The following is a 21,085-nucleotide window of genomic DNA, read 5'->3' as shown; positions in this document are numbered from 1 at the left end:
GTAAATTATTCTCATAGTTGAAGAATATCATCATTACATAACTTTAAATGCAGAATCTCCTAAGAAAACCAGTCTAAAATTAGACTTTACCAAGGCTTACGAAACTGGTCAAGGGACAGAACTTCAAAATGAAAGGCAAATACGTATTTGCATAATAATTACCCAGCGCAGAGTCATAGTAAGCATTGATCTGAGGATTTGTATGCTTATTTTTATGTAAATCCCTCATGGAGGCTGCCAGAGGATTTAACTATGCCCATCTCTGGAGAAGAGGTGCAGAATTTACACCATTAGTAGCGTAAAGTAGAGTATTTGCGTGTAAGTGTTGAGGTCAAGAGATATTAAAGGAGCACAGGAAGTCTATAATTTATAATGTGAATCTGTGGAGTTAGTTTAGAAGCTCAATCTCTCTCCTATCTCTGCCTCTCTCTCTCTCTCTCTCTCTCTTTCTCTCTTTACAGCACAGCTACCGTTTACACCACGCCAAGTATGAGGAATAATTCATATTTGCTGAGGGCATAATCATTAGGCTTCATGGTTATGCTGAGGAATTTATGAGTATGCCTTAGAGAGCTGGGGATGAAGCCAGGCAGAAAACAGAGCGAGAAAACAACCAACAGAGCAGCCTTGCAGGAGGGCTAATACAAATATAGATATATCACAGGCACCAGACTGCGAAGACTGTAGTTAACAGCTTAATCACTGACTGGAATTCATAATATTCTAAGCATCTGTTCTGTCCTTAATATACTGTACAGTATGTCGAGCTACATCAGTGCCTCATAAACTGCAATAAACTTAACAAATCCTTAAACTGCTGCATAGTGGGTAATGGGTCAGCTTAGTCCAAAACCATTACATAATTATGTAGTGAAATAAAACAATTTACTTAAAAATAAAAAAGAAAGATGCTGAGCTCTTCTTAATCAGTTGTTAAAGCCATTATGTGTATAGCTTGGAGAAATAGATGTGCTGTATAAATGAATGAAGGCTGTTTATTGCTTAATGCCATTCATTTCTAAACATGCTGTGGAAGGATTTCAATAAAATGCAATGAGTAATATGTGGGTGGTAGCTTAGATTTCATCTGCTCTGTCCCCAACATCCATTCAGATTTATTTAAACACAACACAGTACTCCACACACAGTTATGGAATAGCAGTATGTAAACTGGTCATGAATTGTTACCTTAGGGGACGGCTTGGGAACTTCCACACCTGTATAAAGTGTGAGGTGTTATCTTATGAGTGTGGTTTAACACTGGCCAACATTCTCAAGGCTAGGCGATGTGAATGACTCAACTTTGAGCAATGCTTGATAGCTGTGTGGACATTTAACATGCCTCGATACACAGTCTCACATTGTAACGTCCATTATTCAGTAATATGCACACTGTCCCTTTAAGAGCCCCTTATGCTAAGTGCGTGGGCATGTGTGTGTAGCTACGCTGACAGCAGTGAGAACCAGTGTGTGTGTTGTGCTGTACCAGTACCACCACTGGACCTAGCTCCTTTAATTAATGTTATTGTATTTATCCGTAAGTAGAGCCACAAATATGCTTTGGTGCTCCATTAGTTAAAGTATGAACTAATAGACAAGCAAAATAAATACTGCTGAAGTAAAATAAAAAAGAGTGTCTAAATCCCTTCTGCTTCATGTGCTTTATGCTTCAACCTGCCCCAAAGCTCACTATTTGGCTCGGAGCTGGAAGTCTGAACCAAGACTTTCAAACTGCTGCTGATGTTTCATTGCCAAGTAGCATCACAGCTTGCTTGGAGGAAAGTGCAGTGACTCGGATTGATGTGAGGAAAGAGTGCATCTACCCACCCAGAGAGCGCAAGGCCGATTGTACTCTCTAAGGGCTCTCACGGCAGCTGATGGCAAGCTACATGAACGGGATTCGAACTAGTCGTGGGCGATATGTATCGTTTGCGAAATTATCGTGAATGTTGATTTGACGATGTGTAATTTTGTAATATCGAGTTTTTTTTTTTTTTTTTTTTTAAATCGCCAAAAATTAATAAGGCTGTTTTAAGGCTGTTATTTATATATTTATACATATACATAATGTAAGTAAAAACAACTGATTAACTAAACTTTAGTGCGTTGTGTATAAAGTAGAGACCTGCACCTGCTGGACCCATTGCATAGTAGTGCAGCGCAGGGCAAATTTTGAAAGCTCATTGCGGGCGGGTGAGGCAGACGGAAAGTCTCGGAAAGCTAACCCTAGCTGCTCTTCCTTTCGTTCTGCTGGTTCTGGTTAAGCTGGTGCTTTGTCGTTACATTGTTGTTTGTTTATTTCTTTGTTTCTGGGTGATTTATTGTATTTGGTGTCGTCGTCCAGACGCAGTTTATTTACTTTATTATTTACTTATCTATGGTGGCCCTGAAGTGCAAAACAAATTAACATGTCAGAAAACAAAATTACAAAAACTAAAACACATTTACAAAACTTAAAACAAATTTACAAGACGCAAAACACTTTTACAAACGCTGAAACACTTTTACAAACGCTGAAACACTTTTACAAACGCTGAAACACTTTTACAAACGCTGAAACACTTTTACAAACGCTGAAACACTTTTACAAACGCTGAAACACTTTTACAAACTGCGATTTCTGACGGAAAGGGAGGGTCTAACACACAGGAAGTGCTTGATGCGGACCCTCCTTGTCAGTCAAGCTGCGTTACGATGAGAGAGTTGAGTTATGAACACCAAACTATGTTTTGTGGCACGTATTTTAGCAGCAGCAGTAAATACTTAAACTATCCCTGTCCTGTTGCTACCCCCGCCGCGGGGTTCACCTAATGCCCGGCGGCCATCAGCCACTGCCCCCGCCGCGGGGTTCAGCTAATACCCCAAGGGTTCAGCCACTGCCCCGCGGTTATCAGCCACTGCCCCCGCCGCGGGGTTCACCTAATACCCCGGGGGTTCAGCCACTGCCCCTCGGTTATCAGTCACTGCCCTCGCCGCGGGGTTCAGCTAATGCCCGGCGGCCATCAGCCACTGCCCCGCAGTTATCAGCCACTGCCCCTGCCGCGGGGTTCAGCTAATGCCCGGCGGGGTTCAGCTAATGCCCGGCGGGCATCAGCCACTGCCCCGCGGTTATCAGCCACTGCCCCCGCCGCGGGGTTCAGCTAATGCCCGGCGGGGTTCAGCTAATGCCCGGCGGGCATCAGCCACTGCCCCGCGGTTATCAGCCACTGCCCCCGCCGCGGGGTTCAGCTAATGCCCGGCGGCCATCAGCCACTGCCCCGCGGGGTTCAGGTAATACAGTACAGGAGTGGCTGAACTCCGTGGGGCATTAGCTGAACCCCGCGGCGGGGGCATTAGCTGATGGCCGCGGGGCAGTGGCTTAACTCCGTGGGGTATTAGCTGAACCCCGCAGCGGGGGCATTGGCTGATGGCCGCGTGGCATTAGCTGAACCCCGCGGCGGGGGCATTAGCTGATGGCCGCGTGGCATTAGCTGAACCCCGCGGCGGGGGCATTAGCTGATGGCCGCGTGGCATTAGCTGAACCCCGCGGCGGGGGCAGTGGCTGATAACCGGGTGGCAGTGGCTGAACCCCGCGGCGGGGGCAGTGGCTGATGGCCGCGTGGCATTAGCTGAACCCCCGGGGTATTAGGTGAACCCCGCGGCGGGGGCAGTGGCTGATGGCCGCGTGGCATTAGCTGAACCCCCGGGGCATTAGGTGAACCCCGCGGCGGGGGTAGCAACAGGACAGGGATAGTTTAAGTATTTAGTGCTGCTGCTAAAATACGTGCCACAAAACATAGTTTAGTGTCCATAACTCCACTCTCTCATCGTAACGCAGCTTGACTGACAAGGAGGGTCCGCATCAAGCACTTCCTGTGTGTTAGACCCTCCCTTTCCGTCAGAAATCGCAGTTTGTAAAAGTGTTTCAGCGTTTGTAAAAGTGTTTCAGCGTTTGTAAAAGTGTTTTAGCGTTTGTAAAAGTGTTTCAGCGTTTGTAAAAGTGTTTCAGCGTTTGTAAAAGTGTTTCAGCGTTTGTAAAAGTGTTTCAGCGTTTGTAAAAGTGTTTTAGCGTTTGTAAAAGTGTTTCAGCGTTTGTAAAAGTGTTTCAGCGTTTGTAAAAGTGTTTCAGCGTTTGTAAAAGTGTTTTAGTGCTGGTAAAAGTGTTTCAGCATTTGTAAAAGTGTTTCAGTGCTGGGAAAAGTGTTTTGCGTCTTGTAAATTTGTTTTAAGTTTTGTAAATGTGTTTTAGTTTTTGTAATTTTGTTTTCTGACATGTTAATTTGTTTTGCACTTCAGGGCCACCGTACTTATCTGTCCCGCCGGCGGGCCAGAAAAATATCATAATTCATATCTGGCTGTGTTTGAGTAAGTATAGGCTCAATATAGACACCCAATATGCCATTTTAAAGCTAAGAATCTCTACTTTTCAGTCACATTTAGCTGTATTTCGTTTTAGAGCTAAAAGCGTGGGCTAGACGGTCCGGTTTGTGATAAAAACACGCTCTTTGATCCGCCCGGGGTACCTGCAGAACACCCCCCACACCCAAACAGAGCGAATCAGCACCTACCTGAGAGCACTGGCTTCAGAATCCACCCAACCATCAGAAAATCCATCAATCCAGTCCCCAATAATCCCCATTTATGTCTGAGAAGCGCTCTTATAAATCCGACGCAGATTAAAACTATTGGAAACTCCAGCGCTGTGTTCTGAGACTTTCCCTTTGTTCTGGAGCGATCAAACTGCGCATGCGTGTTACCATGGTAGTTGGGCAGACTGAGAGCCCCCCTCTGCCCCCCTACATTCTGTGAGCCAATCAGGTGGCAAGTTATGTGGGACAGAGGTGAAGCCCGCTCTGAAACCGGACACTCTGAGAGCGCTCCCCCCTCCCTCTGGAAAATCTGCTCCAGCGGGTCTATTCTATAGGGAGAGAACAGGCGGAGAGACCTTCTTTATTGCGAAATAAGTTATAAAATTAATAGTTTTTATTCTTCTAAAGTTTCCAGTCCTTTTCAGAAAGAAAGGACCATCCCAGGTTCAGATCTCTATCATATCTAGGGAGCAGTTTATAATTTTACATGGTGATTTTAAAACTTCTAATAGCAGAATATAGAGCTACTAAAACACTTCATCCACATAAATATATCATTTTATGGATCTAAAAATAAAAAATAGAAATAGAAAATCTGAAAAGTGCCTAAAAAAATTCCTGTTTTTTTACCATATTTTGAACCTTACATGTTCAATTGAATACTTTTTTTAGAATAGTTTTGTATTTTTTGGAAAATATCGTCAAAATATCGTTATCGCAAAAATCCAAAAAAATATCGAGATATTTTTTTTTGCCCATATCGCCCACCCCTAATTCGAACCCGCAATTTCCTGATCATTGTGGCAGTGCCTCACTTGGAGCCCACAGAGGGTGATAATGATTGTGACCGGTGGCATCTGGCTAGAACTGTTCATCTGTCCAACACTTACATACACTGCAAGTCAATGCAGTGTCCTTTAGTTTTCATGGGTCACGGGATATTGTATTTCCGGTCCTATGATATTTGGCATGTAAATGTTGTGTTGTGTGCACGTATCTGGTACTGTCCTGGATTGAGGGGATGGGTTAGGAGGGGTACTGTCTTTCTAACTGAAGCCATCAATCCCCAGGACTCCATTTCTCAACATCCCAATCTCCCTCAGCCTATCACAAGCAGTTCCCAGGTCTCCCATCACCTATTCAAGTATTAACTCAGCTTACCTGTGTCTCGTCTCTCATCTCATCTGTTACACTGAGCTTTATGTCTTTATATGTTTAACCTAGTTTATGACAGGAAAGCTACAACAGTTTTTATTGCATAAGGGCCAGGGGTTTCCCTCTCTTTTCTGGCCTACAGATTCTGGTCCTGGATTTTGTAGTAATAGGTAACTGAACTGCTCAAGAATGCCCACTTTGCATCATATGTAGCAGTGATTGCACAATGTAGGTAAGAACCACATTTTGTAGTAAGTGTACCATTAAATAACAGTTACAGGGGTCTTTGTAGAGAGAGGCTTAGCAGACCGAGATGCTGACACTCTGGCCTGAGGATCACTAGTTTGAAACCTGGATCATGCTGCTTCATTATCAGCAGCCAAGAGCCCAAGAGAACACAATTGGCCATACTCTCATGGCACTCTCTTCCCTCATCACTCCCATTGTGATACTGGTTTGCTCAGGCATCCAATGGCTGATGCTGTCCCCAAGCATGCTGGCTGCCAAATGAGGCTAAACGGAGCATCAACGGAGTCAGGCGCTGGTCCCTACCCTTCTAGCATCTAGGATATTTGTGCTCCAGTACGATATAGGCCCTAAATCGGATTTGAAAGACAGCTGTATCAGATTTATGTCATAGTAATTTAAGTTATTTCAGTCTGATAATGTAAGCCAAATGTAGCCTAAAAAACAACAACTCACATAGTGCCGCTTTAAGTCTGGATTTGAAGACATCTGTTATATACCAGCACCAGCAGCCTTTATTAGTACTAGGTTTTATTGGAGATTTGGTGCTACCCAGTGTCTCACAGTTTTATTGACTGGATGCTTGGCTCTCTGACAAAACAGTGTAGTGTTGCCTCATTTTCTGAGATTTTATAAGCTAACCAGAGCACTTATTTTCCCACTCGTAACAATATTCCCCTCAACACTCACAGTATCTCACTGCTTAACACATGCACAGGGCTTCGCTAATGCAGAGATTTACTGTTCAGCTCTCAGCCAATCTGTATCATGGTACTCAAGAGCATTGGTTAGGCACCCATCCAGCCATTGCATATACGTGGATGTGTCATTTTAAGAACAGACAAATTATAGTACTGATAGTCTCCATTTAGGGGCAATTAGAGAAGAAATATGACATGTTAACACGGTCAATTATCAGCCGAGCTGAGGGGGGAGGCACGGCAGAAGCAGAGAGAGGCTGGCTTGGAGATAAAAAGCGATAGACGTGCAAAGCAGACCGGAGGAGAAATACAAGACGGAGGGAGAGAGACAGAGGGAAAGAAAAATTAAAAGGGCTGTCAAAGTTCTCCTGATTTACAAGGCTAGGCTAGGCTACCCACAATGCACTGCGCCTTGAGTGCCTCAGCAATTAGACTACTGCTATGGCAACCAGCCACCTAGCCTCCCCGCCTTTTCAATTTATGAGAGAGGGAATGAGGGAATGAGGAAGAGCGAGGGAGAGGGAGAGAGGGAGAGAGAGAAAAAGAGACAGAGAGAAAGGAATGCATTAACAATCCTCCTCTCTACTAATAATATAACAATAGCTAAACTACAAACCTTATCTTATCCCACAGAAAGTGAAGAGTGTGTGTGGATTAATATTTTATTGCAGTGGAAGAGAAGAAACAGGCCGAAGGTTCAAAGCCTGCATGAATTCCATCAATCATTCCCTGGACGCCCGGATGAAAATGTTCCGCTCTTTTCTGCAAATGACTAATCAATACGCTTGAAGACCATATGCTGAAATGATCCTAATTCCACACGAGCCGGGGGATCAATGAGGAATCTAACAAAACCCCCAGCAAGCTGAGCATCTGTTTCTGGCTTTTCATCTCTCTATCTCTCTATCTCTCTGTCTTTTTCACTCTTTCTCGCTCGGTCGCTCTCTTACTCCTCACCCTTTGGCTGATTTCCTTCTCTTTTCCAATCATCTTCTATCTGATGTCCCCGTAGAGGAGAAGCCCTGATGTGGAACTGGCAGGAACATTGAGTGCTTACACAACTTGCTGTGAATTTGAATGGAAACACTTATACCTCCAAATCTGTGCTCTTTTACGTTGTCATTTTTTTTTTCCAAATATCACACTCTTTCCCTCTGAGACATAATGCAAGTAAAAAATACAGGAATTTATTTAATTATATATTTTCCTACTGTGCCACTGCATCGAGGACTCCTCCTTCCTTAAAGTTCCCGGTTAAAATAATATTATAAAATATTATTCTAATAAATTGGGAGAATCCTCGACCGAAACAGCTTAAAGTGACATTAAATAATTACAAAAATTATGCTAAAGGGCGCTTCGAGTGGTGCTGCCGCTATGCTCGGGAGATTGCTGGTTTAAATCCCGTTTATGTATCTTGCCTTCAGCTACCAGAGCCCTGAGGAAGCACAATTGGCCTTGCTCTCTCTGGGTGGATAGATGGCGCTCTCACCCCACATCACTCCAAAGAGTGATGTCGATCAGCACAAGGCGTCTGTGAGCTGATGTATCAGAACCGAGTCACTGCGCTTTCCTCCGAACACACTGTGATGCTACTAGGTAATGCTACATCAGCAGCAGTTGGAACAGAGGCGGAGGCTGACTTTACATGTATTAGAGCAGGCATGTGCTAGTCTTTACCCTCCTGGTGTAAGAATATGTGTCCACTGCAAATAGGACTTCCAAAATTTTGCTGCTTTAATTTTCAATAGGTTTTAGTTAAAAAAAAATGCATGAGGGATTGTGGGATAGTGGGCATGCATATAAGCATGCCCCGCTGCTCTGACCAATCAGACAAAAGCAGCTTTTCATTATCTGTGCATAACTGTGTGTCTATATCATTACGTCTGCATGACATGGGCGTGTTTCCAACTATATAAAGCACATAAGCCATTAATCTCCAGCTACAAACTGTACACGACAGCTAATTTAAGCAAGAAGAATTATTGAATATTGAATTACAAAAAGACCAAAATGTACAAGAGAAGTCTAGTTGAGAAGATAAATCGCCTAAAATGTATTTAAAATCCATAATGTCATGATTGACAGGGTCTTTTCCATCCTGCATAGTAGACAGACACGCCCCTCAAAGCAGGCAGAAAAGTCATGCTGGATATTAAAATTCTAATACATTACTACTATTACTACTAATAATGTCAGTCTACATTAGTCTTTCAGATGCTCATTCTGTATCTCCCAGCCTGTCCAGAAAAGCATTTTTATAGTTGTCCACATGGGGAGCTCATAGTGCATTTTGTATTTACTGTGTGGGTATAGTTTAAAAATACAAAATTAATAAATTTTTCATGAGAGGGAGTGCTATAATGTGTAATTTGGCATTGCTGTGTTGCGGTTGTAGCTTATCACAGCAGTGGCAATATTACACGCTATAGCCCAAACCACAAGTGTATTATTGTAATTATACCAGAGTTCCATTATCACTGTTTATTGAAAGATTTCGAGGTAAAGAAAATGAAAAAATGACAATCTGTTTGGTTATAAAAACACTGCGAGTTAAAATAGTTCCATTGCTGCTCTGTTTGTAGCTGCGCTGTTTGGCTTGTAAGCGCTGCATCGTTGCTAGGTTACCTGTATGTGGCGGTGTAATACATAGAGAGCTTCGGTTACAGTGCATTACTGGCTGATAATGGCACTCATAAAACGTCTCTCAGCTAATCACATTGCAGGGTCGGAACTAACTGTAACTGTGGTATATGTTACTTCTTTGCATTATTCAAACCAATATGATCATATGATTTAATCCCATGGGCAGTATTTTTATATTCCTTCCCAGTACCTAGTCAAAGACCAGGAACCCTGCTCACTCAAAACACATTTGCAGTAGAACCCAAATGAAAAAAAAAATCATACTGCATCAAACTGCTCCCTTATGAGCCACCTCCTTAATCTTCCACATTACTCTTGGCCTAGTTAAATCTTGTCTTTTTTCACACAGACCATATCTGCAGACTAATTTTGAGAGACAGCCATTAAACCTCTCCCCTCCGACTGTATCAACAAGCCCGTAATCACCATACTGTGGTTAGCGTTGTCATGGCAGCCCACGTTCATTACTGGCGATTGGCTAGCACCCGTGGTCCCCTCGCTCCCTGCATGGATTATTTAGCCCATCATTAAAAGGTGTTGTTTGTATGAAAACAAGGCTCAGAGCTTGTGTTTGTGCCTGTGTGTGTGTGTGTGTGTGTGTGTAGGCATGCATGTGACAGTGCAAGTGTGTGTGTGTGTGTTGATCTAATTAAGAAACAAATCCTAGGCAAATTTAAAGCTTGTGGATGGGTTCTGTGCTTTCTGTTTGGTTTGTTTGAGAGGCTGAAATGAAAAATGGAAAGGATTTGATATGAATTCATACATACAGCACTTCAGTTTCTGAATCAGTTTTTCTGATTTTGCTATTTATAGGTATATGTTTAGTAAAATTAACATTGTGGTTTCATTCTATGAACTACGGAAAATATTTAAAATGAAGATATTGTAATTTAGTGCATTTAGCAGAAGATGAGAAATGATTTTTTGGTGGAGTAACCCTGTTTTTTAATCACAGTTTTCATGCATATTGGCATATTCTCCTCCACCAGTCTTACACACTGCTTTTGGATAACTTTATGCCACTCCTGGTGCAAAAATTCAAGCAGTTCAGCTTGGTTTGATGGCTTGTGATCATCTATCCTCCTCTTGATTGTGTTTCAGAGGTTTAAATTTGGTAAAATCAAAGAAATTCATCATTTTAAGTGGCCTCTTACTTTTTTTTCCAGAGCTGTTTATTGTATGTAGTCAACAAATACATTATAATATATAGAATAATACACATTGTGACAACAGATCTTTCATGTTGGATTTACACTTCCATGATGGATAGACCAATGCAAATGGTCCATAATTACCAGGTATACATTTTGTGACATTAGGGTATCTGATATTTATATTAGTAATGTACCAGTGTAATTGTTTTTTATTTGAGAAGTAATTATGTTTTGAACTCTTTGTTAAGGAAATAAAATTGTATGGTGAACAAAGACTAGTACCTTTTATCATGTTTTACTTCACCAATAATGCCAGAAACGCTACCAGGACAATAAAAGCGCAATATTAAAAATGTTAATAAACACTTGTTGGTGGTTTGCATTTCTTTTCGATTCCCGGCTCTGCTGTCTGGTCATGTGACAAAACTGTTAATCATCCATTTAATCCTTACTTGCCATTACTTGACATTTTCACCAACTGCACAGCCTATACCTATAGTCTATACGCCTGATACCACAGTGAAGAGTGTGCTACTGTACTACTACTTCATTACAATCTGCTCTTCCTGTCTGTACAGTAATCATGCATAATCAATTTAATATGCAGCCTCACATAATCACACAAACACACACACACACACACACACTGACTGCAGTAATTCCCTCCATACTGTAACATCATCACAGCTCCTCCTCTGTCATCATAGTGGCTTTCAGAACCGCTAAATCGAAGGGATGTGTGAGTGTGTGTGATTGCAAGTGTGTGTGTGCAGTGATTTGACTCAACAGGGATGCTGCCTAAGGCATTCCCATTCTCTCTCTCAATCTCTTGCTCTATCTCTCTCTCTCTCTTTCTCACTCACACATGCACAAACAGATTTACTCCAACATCCGTCGCTCTCAGGAATGCCACAGGAAATAGAATCAAATAACGGTGACCAGAGAAAATCGCGATTTGCCACATCACATTTGCCAGCTGAGAAAATTTGCTACCCCCTCATTCTCTCTCTCTCTTTCTCTCTCTCTCTGTGATCTACTACTTCTGTCTGTCTTTTCTGCTCTCTTTTACTTAAAACACACATAAATATAGTTAAATAGGATGTATTCGAAAAATCACTAAAGCAAAATATAAAAAATGGCATATTATCACATCACATTAGTTTTATTTTTTTTTTGGTATTCATAGAGCATGTTACAATAATGAACCAGTTTTACAATTATGACCGATATTCCCCAATACCCTATACTACCCTATACAATCATATTACCTATATTACCCTATACTCCATATACAATTCTATAACCTATACAATCCTGTACTCCCTATACAATCCTATAACCCATACTATCATATACTCCCTGCACACCATATATTACCCTATATTCAATATAAAATCATATACTCCCTATACAATCATATTACCTACTGTATACTACACTATACTCCCTATACAACTCTAGAATTGATACTGCCCTATACTTCTTGCATGTCATATACTACCCTATACAATAGTATAACCTATACTACAATATACTCCCTGCACTCCACATACTATTCTATACTCCCTATACAATCCTATAACCTATACTACCCTATGCTCCCTATAAAATCATAAAACCTATACTACTCTATACTCCCAATATAACCCCATAACCTATACTACCCTATACAATCCTATTAACTATACTATCCTGTACTCCCTATACAATCCCATAAACTAAACTACCATATACTCCCTATACAATCCTATAATATATTCTATATCATATACTCACTGCACTTCCCATACTACCCTATACTTCCTATACAATCCCATTACCTATACTACCGTATATTCCCTACACAATCCCATAAACTAAACTACCATATACTCCCTATACAATCCCATAAACTAAACTACCATATACTCCCTATACAATACTATAATCTATTCTATACTATCATATACTTCCTGCACTCCCCATACTACCCTATACCATCCCATAACCTATACTGCCATATACGCCCTGCACTCTACATACTACCATAAACTCCCTATACAATCCTATAATCTATTCTATACTATCATATACTCCCTGCACTCCATATACTACCCTATACTCCCTAAACAATCCTGTAACCTATACTACCGTATACTTCCTATAAAATCCCATAACCTATACTACCATATACTCCCTATACTCTCTATATAATCCCATAACCTATACTACCATATACTCCCTGCACTTCACATACTTCCCTATACGCCCTATATTACCCTATACTTTATTACCCTATACTTTGAACAAGTGTCCAGTATAAATAAAGCAATGCCAATTCTCTTATCATTTGACACAGGTGGCCAGTGACCGGAAACAACTGCCTCTGCGAATGGGCCAAATGTGACACAACTTTTTAAAGGTTTCTGATATTCTGTAAAATTCTGTAAGACCTGAAAAATGGCTCTGAACTGCCCAGTCCTGGCACTGTGTGTGGTGAACATTGTCTGAGTGGCACAGAGATTTTTTATCTTGCCTCGTGTCTCTGAACTGAAAACAACACAGTCTTTAAAATGTCTTTCTAAAGATAATGGTGCTAAAACCACAGACAGACTGAATGTTTCAGTGCTGCTCCTTATCATCATAGCCTACATTATCAAGATTCGTCACATATCTGTTGTGGATTGGAACAATTTATGTTATATTTATTCTGACAAAATATCCTTATTGTGTATAACCTTTGCAAAATCTTTGGGTGGAAACCTGGCCTTCCTCTTTATCTCACATTCTCATCTCTTCTCTCTCTCTCTCTCTCTCTCTCTCTCTCTCTCTTCTCCCCCTCTTTCATTTCCATCCAACATAAGGTTTATGACATATGAAATGGTAATGCTTGCAAAGATTAATGGAGGGTAAACCAAAACTGACACCATATGGATGTGAATATTGATCATACTTTCTTGAACTTTTAAACTCTTGTTTTGCATATCTGTCCATAGGACAGCATATGATGCTAGTTACACACATAGCTCTGCTAAATCCTTTGCTATTTATCAAAGAGACTAGGGATAAAGGACCAGCTGTCAAGTGCGTTTTGCTATTCAGGTGTGTGTCGCGCTTAAAAATAAAGGTGCCAATAAGGGTTCTATGCAGTGTTGTCACAGAAGAACCTTGCATTTCTTGACACACATTTGCAAGATAATATAAAGGGTGTAGAGTTTTTTTTTAAGTTAAAAACTTAGAAAATGTGAGTTTTATATGTTTTACTGTGAAACTTGGAGTGTTTTTTTACTTGGTTTAGTTCTGTTTTCTCAAAGTAACAAATGCGCACCAAAATGTGTCAATACTCCAAGTGAGAACATACTCTCCACTTATTGGTCAGAGCTGTCTCGGGTGGGAGCAAGAAAGTAAATACAGGAAAAAGGTCCTGTCTTTTGGACTAGTGCATATTTCTATGCAGTTTAACATGGAGTAACTGCAGATATGGTATTTCATCAAACACTGCCTTGCCAAAAAACAAGTCACCACCAAAAAAAAGGGTCACACACTAATATTTTGTTAGACTGCCTTTAGCTTTGATTGCAGCACACATTCACTGTGGTATTGTTTCAATAAGCACTTTAATGTTGCAAGACTTATTTCAATCCAGTGTTGTATAAATTTTTCACCAAGATCTTGCACTGACCACCGCACAAAGCCTTCTCCAGCACATTCCAAATATTCTCAATGGGTTTAAGGTCTGAACTCTGTGGTGAACAATCTATGTGTGAAAATGATGATCTCATGCTCCCTGAATCACTCTTTCACAATTCCAGCCACATGAATCCTGACATTGTCACCTTGGAATATGCCAGAAAAAATCCATTGATGGAATAACCTGGTCTATATTCAGTATATTCAGGTAGTCAGCTGACCTCATTCTTTCAGCACATACTGTTGCTGAACCTAGACCTGACCAACTGCGGAAACCTCAGATCATTTAATTACTTAAATCCAGGCAGTCTAGCTGTAGTAATTATCTGGATAATATTTTAGGTTTCAACTACACCTACAGAGCAGTTTCTCTCAAATTTGTGGTGTACACTTGATAATTCAGGTGCACCTGTGAAACCTAGGAATTCACCTGTAACCATTCAGTGAAACTGTGAATTGAATCTGAATCCGAATTATCAGTCAGTGGATATTTTTAAGAGCTTCTGGTTCCTGCAGAAAAGGACCCTATAAAATTGAGTGTGTTTGAGGACAGTAAAGTTGAGATGGTTTCTGAGAAATGTGACAGCTGTATTCTAAATATCACTCTAGTTTGCAATTAAATAGGCCATGAATTGTCTACATAAGAGTTTGAAAAGCTGGAGGAAGAGCTTTCTAAACCAGGACGAGCCCCAAGCCTGTGTTGCTTTCGTCCAATCTCGGGCATCTGCTTCAGCCGCTGGCCACCATCTCTCCCAGCCCTTCTGGATTTGTTTAACAAACACCCGCAATAGATCTCTGTCTGTCTCTCTCTCTCTCTATCTCGATCTCTCTCAGTCTCAGTCTCTCTATCTTTTTCCTTTCTCTCCACCAATGCAAACAATTTGCATTGTAAAAGATCCTCCGTAAATGTTGGAAGCAGAGGAGGGACCTGAGGACGAAACAAAAGGCGAGCCTCGTCCTGCACTTATCTGCAGCGATATCCAGCAGTATAGTCCCTAAGCAAGCTTTATCTTTTCAAGCCAGGCTGAGGGAGGGAGGGAGGGAGGGAAGGAGGGAGGGAGGGCAGGCGTTGGAGTGAGCGAGAGGGAGAGAGAGAGGGAGAGAGAGAGAGATGAGAGAGTATGAAAGCGACAGAAAGAAGACTTAGTCACAGCATTCCTCTAAGTAGTGTGGTTGAAGTGAGCACTGCACAGCTCAGTAATATTGTATCTGATAGACCAGCAGCTCTGCTGGGACAGGAACACAGCAAAAATACACACACAGCAAAAATGTGTGTTACCTGGCCATAACTCAATGCCATAATTCTCCCTACAGTAGTCCTGCAGTTTGGGGTAGATGTGTTCTGTATTTTTTATTTTTTGGACAAATATTGTATCTGGCAGTTGTTCTTTATATCGTCTTAAAATCATATCATAATACAACCATAGAAATGCTTCAAAATGATTTAAATAAATCAAATACAGTTTATACAGTACAAGTCTTTATAGGCAAGTCAGATCACTCAGCAACCATCTTTACAATGCCACATGACCAGCCTTCCACAAAATACTCTAATTTAAATTTCCAGAACACATTTTACAACACTGACAAAATCTGACAACAACCTTTTAAACAGTTTGTAGTATTTTGCTCCATAATGCACAAAAAGTGTTTTTTTTTTGGCTTGTTATTGCTACTATGCTTGCACAGGTCTCCTTTCCCAACTAGCATGCTGACCCTTTTCCACTTGCAGCATATGGACCAAGGGGATTGTCTCTTTTTGTGAACTGTGGGACTTTATCCTTAAACATACACTGGATTGAGTTGGCCTCCTGTTTAATTACGTATGATAGTACGGAGCAAGATCACATTAATTGGTCCATTTTAAGTTGACCATTTCTAAACAATATAAAGCTTTACCTTTACAGCTTAAATTTCAAGCTTTGATTTCTTTTAAAATCATGCAGTCTGTCACTGATCTGAGGTGCGTAACGGTGAATTTTAAGCAGACATGCAGGCAGAAACACAATACCTGAATTAGTTTGTTGAATGTTGGTAGTATCTTTTTCCTTACCAAACACATGCTCTATTGTAGCATAACTATATGTTAACCTGCTCTGTAGATTAAAGAAACACTCAGGTAGAGCTTAAAATGTAGCATTTATTTAGTTTTCACTTGGAAGATGAGCACTGTAGGGACTTACATGTGGCAGCAATGGAGTCTTTTAAACAGAGGCAGTTGTACCAATGAGCCCTTATATAGGGGAGTTTCCCGCCTTTGGAGCGGGACATACCACTCTTGCAGCTAGGGCAGGGGGGTACTATAGTGGTGTCTTGTTTTGTTTATGCTTCAATATATATATATATATATATATATATATATATATATATATATATATATATATATATATATATATATATATATATATATATATATATATATATATATATATATATACTGTGTGTCAGGGTTTCTATATTATTTGGGGTAGAGCCTACAAGTTGATTATAACTGGGAATTGAGTTAATTGGTCTTGTTTAGTTGGACTGGCCTAGAGAAGGGGCTAATGCTTCATATGGAGGAGCCAGAGTCAGAGTACCTAGAGGCTGGTAGAAGCAGAAGGCACTGATGTTTAGCTTGTTTCTCTAGCAGGCCTATTTTTCTTTCTATATTTTTAAGTTTTGTTTATTTGTTTATTTTCTTGTTTGCTTCTATGCACTGTACATATTTGCATCTCTAAGAAAAGAGTGAGAAAAGAAAATCTTAAAATGCTTCTTAAAATGCTTCTTAAAAACCTGTCTAAATGAACTTCCTCTCCCTGCTGCCCTTGGTCAACTTGTAACACAGTCCATTGACAATTACATTTTTTATCACAATATACTGAACCTGGATCTTGCTGGAAATTGTGCTGGAGGTAACAGAAAATGAAAATGAATAATCAGTGTTTATCTGACCATTTCTAAATATCGCCTTAAAAAAGTATTTTAGCTGCAATCCGTGCTCCATTATATTAAATTAGATGTGCTGGTGATGCAATATTACAAATCCTGTTGCCTAGGGGTATCCATTTGTAACTAAACGTAATCACTTTACATAAAAAAAACATTAAACAATATCCAAAAAAACTATAAAACCATCTGGTATACATGCATATTTGCAATGTTATGCAGTGTTTTGTGACAGAATTCCTCTTTCTAGGGCCAGAAAGAAGGCCCAGCAGCTGCCGGGACAGAAAGAGTACTTTTACACAGTTCAAAAAATGATGTTGTTACCTGGAACTCAATGCCATAATTCTCCCTACAGAAGTCCCTCAGTTTGGGGTAGACGTGTTCTTTCAGAGCGTTTCTCTCTGCCTCCGTATCTGCAACCAAAGACACACACACACAACACAGAGACAAAGACCCTCTTTTAGTCGAGCAAAAACAAGGGTGTTATCCAAGGTGACACTTCTACCTCATGTACCGCCTGCTTCTGGCTTTTGATCATTTCTCACCCATGTGACAAACTCCAGAACAAAACCTGCTGGTTTACTCTCCTGTGATCGTCCTCATCCACTCTTTCATCGCACGTTGTTTGTCAAGCGTGTGTTTACGCATCTACATCATCGAGCGTAACGCATCAGCCTTCGGCTCAGATACAGTCAGGACACTGACTCACAGGAGTCATGAGGAAGGCATAAGGCACAGACATGTGAGTCTGCAGGAATAGTGCGCAGGCCTGCTTGTTAAACACATATCACTGTATAATTCTTTTTTTTTAATAATAAAGAGATGTGTGATAAGCTGAATACTGATTACATAATATTAGATAACTGTGTACACAGATTAGCAGTGTTTTCCATCTGTGTGCTGTGTGAAGATTACATCAGCAAATGCCACAATCTAGAATCAACTGAAGCGATTTTATGGTGAAATGCTTAATTATTTCGGGTTCCCTGAAACGTGATAGTATAAACTGAACTGCTTTTTTCATTTAGATATATGTGTATGGCGACTTTATACATATTGTAGAGGTGGATCAGTGTAGTGTTAAGTGCAGTGTAACTCTGCACATTCACCCAGACTGAGACACATCATACAGATGTGGGTAGTCCTTCTTCAAAACATTTCATCCAATGATTCATGGAGACTTTGTCATTCACATCACATGTGGTACATAAGGTGGAACGAAATTGTAATCTCACGGTCCAGTTCCACCCAAAAAAAACAATTGTTGAAATAAAGATTGTAATTATAAAGATAAAAAAATAAAATAGAATAAAAATAAAATAAGAACAAAATAGATATCAGGATAAATATTACAAATATATCTTTATATAAAAGAAGAGTAGGGAAGTAGCAGCAACATGAAATCCAGAGTAAAAGTTCTGCTATGGCTGCAAATACTGCAGCTTGCATATGTGTCACGTTTAATTTCTAAAGATGCACACAACCAAAGCACCAATTGGACTAATATATGTGAAGCTTTTTATGTATAGAATGCAAAAATATCTCTACCCTAATAAAACCTATGTTATCAATAATGCATATTGATATTCTATGCTATCAATATCTTATCTGACCACAGTGGCCCTGATCCAAAATCTAAATCTAAAGGAAAGCTTTAAAAATAAATATCATTGCGGTCATGGAAAAACATTGTATTGCCTTATTTAAACGTTGTAATGTTATCAGAATCTGGTAGTTGTTCTTTACACTGTTCTATGAAAGAATGAAGAATGAACAAATAAAACATTTTACACTGACTTCCATTTATTTTATTCAAAAGGTTATTATATGCAGCTGTGAGCAAAAGTTTAGATACATTGTTAATATGAAAAAATAATAATCATGTTTATACAACCATTTCTTAACCTTTCAGTAAAGAAGTCCAGTATTACTTTTATTATTTATTCAGTGTATATTGTGGCTGTAAATGTGATTGGGTGTAAGCATTTATTTTAAAAAAAAACATTCAAAAACAAAAACATCCCAAAAACGTTTATATTTATATTCATTTTAATTTAATTTTGAGTATTTTAGAGTAAAAGACAACAAACAAAAAAGTTCACAGTGGTGTTTTCAAATTCTAAATAATTTAAATGTCTCTACTGACTGAACACTGACTTTAGTACTGAGTACCACAGTAGCAGGTGCTCTAACACAGTCTGAAATGTTGTTGATAATGACAATGATTGGTATAATTATGTGCTATTTTATGTCCCCTTTACTATTTTTTCTTCTACATCTGTTTGTTGTTTTTTTAATCTAACCCCTCCATTCTCTCTCTCTCTCTCTCTCTCTCTCTCTCTCTAAATGCACCAACAGTGAGACACAACATGTTATTGCATCTTTAAAGAAGCTAAGATATCCATATAAACCCCTCATATATCACTAAGCTTCAGTCACACAGGGACTATTACAGCACCCACTCACAATTGATTTATGCTGCAGACAGCCTACAGGAGAATGAAAATGTCATAAATAATGATCATATTAATCCACCAAGAAAAATACCAAGCCTACGTGGAACAATGTTCAGAGAAGGTTATGATTTAGACAATTAGTGTGCAGTTTTAATATCAAATCGAGGCTTGTTTGTTTATCTGATTCTAATAACCAACTAACTGTCTAGGGGCAAATGTAACTCCACGGTGGCAGAAAGAGGCATGTTACACTGTTTGCTAGACATCTGGGCTTATTTTGAGGAAAATAAAATAAAATTAACTAAATTAACAAAGCTTTCACACTGATCCCACCAACTGATTCCCATTGGCGGTGTTGTCTGGCGCCTTAGTAAAAAATATATAATATAAGTCAAGCAAGTGCTGAATGTTAATCTGCACAGATTTCTCTACTGAAAACGGTTTATTTGGGTGAGTAAAACACTTCCATTTATTTACAGTAAGCTTAGATTTTTAAGATTTTAGCACCGTTAGCAGCAGCACTAAAATATTGAAGCAGCACTTAGCGCTAGTAAATGTCGCCTGACAGCGCTACAATGAGGAACCTTGAGTGTTCCGATAAGCCGGGGCACTATCAGCTAGCGGTTCTTCCCACATAGCTTGTGTTAACACGGTAAACATGCAAGCGCTGGGGTTAGCGGCTAATGCTAATGCTGCTCCAGCCGTGGTGCTGGAGAAACTTTACTGAAACTTCTTTATAACACTGTACTTCAGCGGAGTGGCTTTACTGCGCAACGGATTATAAGGCGCACTGTTGATTTTTGGGGGGAAAATTAAAGGATTTTAAGTGTGCGAAAAATACATGCTATTAAAGACATTACAACCCACAGTGGGCAGCTCTGTGGGTAGAAATTATCGTATCCAGCAGCATCTGGCTAGAAGTGTCCGTGCGAACAGACAAGAGGCTCTGGTGAAAATCAGGAGGAGGCCCCTCACAAACATTCTGCCTGTCGATGTCCCATGACATTTGGCATATCAGTGTGTGTGTGTGTCATATATATATATGACAGGCCCAAAGGTGAAAGGCCTATGATTTGCTGCATTGCTTTTTCAGGGAAGGTGTAAATGTGCCACTCCACACACACTGCAATCTCGCAACAGGTTAACAGGCATATCCGTTCATATCCTTCTCTAACACTCGCTATCGCGCTCTCTGACAATGCATCTATCAACTACAGTATCTGCTACTCCTCTTATCTCTTTCACTCATGCACACACACACACACACACACACACACACACACACACACACACACACACACACACACACACACACACACACACACAGTCTCTGGCAGCAGTCTGGAGACCGAATTGGCTGGAGCTGTAGCTTTCACTCTGACTTTATGGATCTCACGGCTTAAACGTTTGACATGATTAATGACGATTGGTTGTAAAACAGGCGGCAGAAAAAAAGGAGCGAAAACTGGTGAGATCATTCCTGTGAGTGAGAGGGGGGGTGAGAGAAGGAGAGAGAGAGAGAAGGGAAAGAGAGATAGGAGGTAGCTGGGCAGAGATTGAGA

General features: G+C 40.2%; 1 protein-coding gene across 2 annotated transcripts in view; it reads right to left on the bottom strand.

Annotated features, from left to right (window-relative positions):
- LOC103039682 (NACHT and WD repeat domain-containing protein 2) overlaps nt 1-21,085 on the bottom strand; it is an 84,756-nt gene that overhangs the window by 47,205 nt on the left and 16,466 nt on the right. For both annotated transcript variants that reach the window (XM_015603987.3, XM_007242074.4), the window contains exon 3: nt 17,392-17,480. In XM_015603987.3, the coding sequence (XP_015459473.2) occupies nt 17,392-17,480 (89 nt within the window). The remainder of the gene's footprint in view (nt 1-17,391; nt 17,481-21,085) is intronic.

Source organism: Astyanax mexicanus, chromosome 8 (genome assembly GCF_023375975.1).
Source record: "Astyanax mexicanus isolate ESR-SI-001 chromosome 8, AstMex3_surface, whole genome shotgun sequence".
NCBI classification, from domain to species: domain Eukaryota; kingdom Metazoa; phylum Chordata; class Actinopteri; order Characiformes; family Acestrorhamphidae; genus Astyanax; species Astyanax mexicanus.
This window is presented reverse-complemented; position numbering and strand designations above follow the sequence as displayed.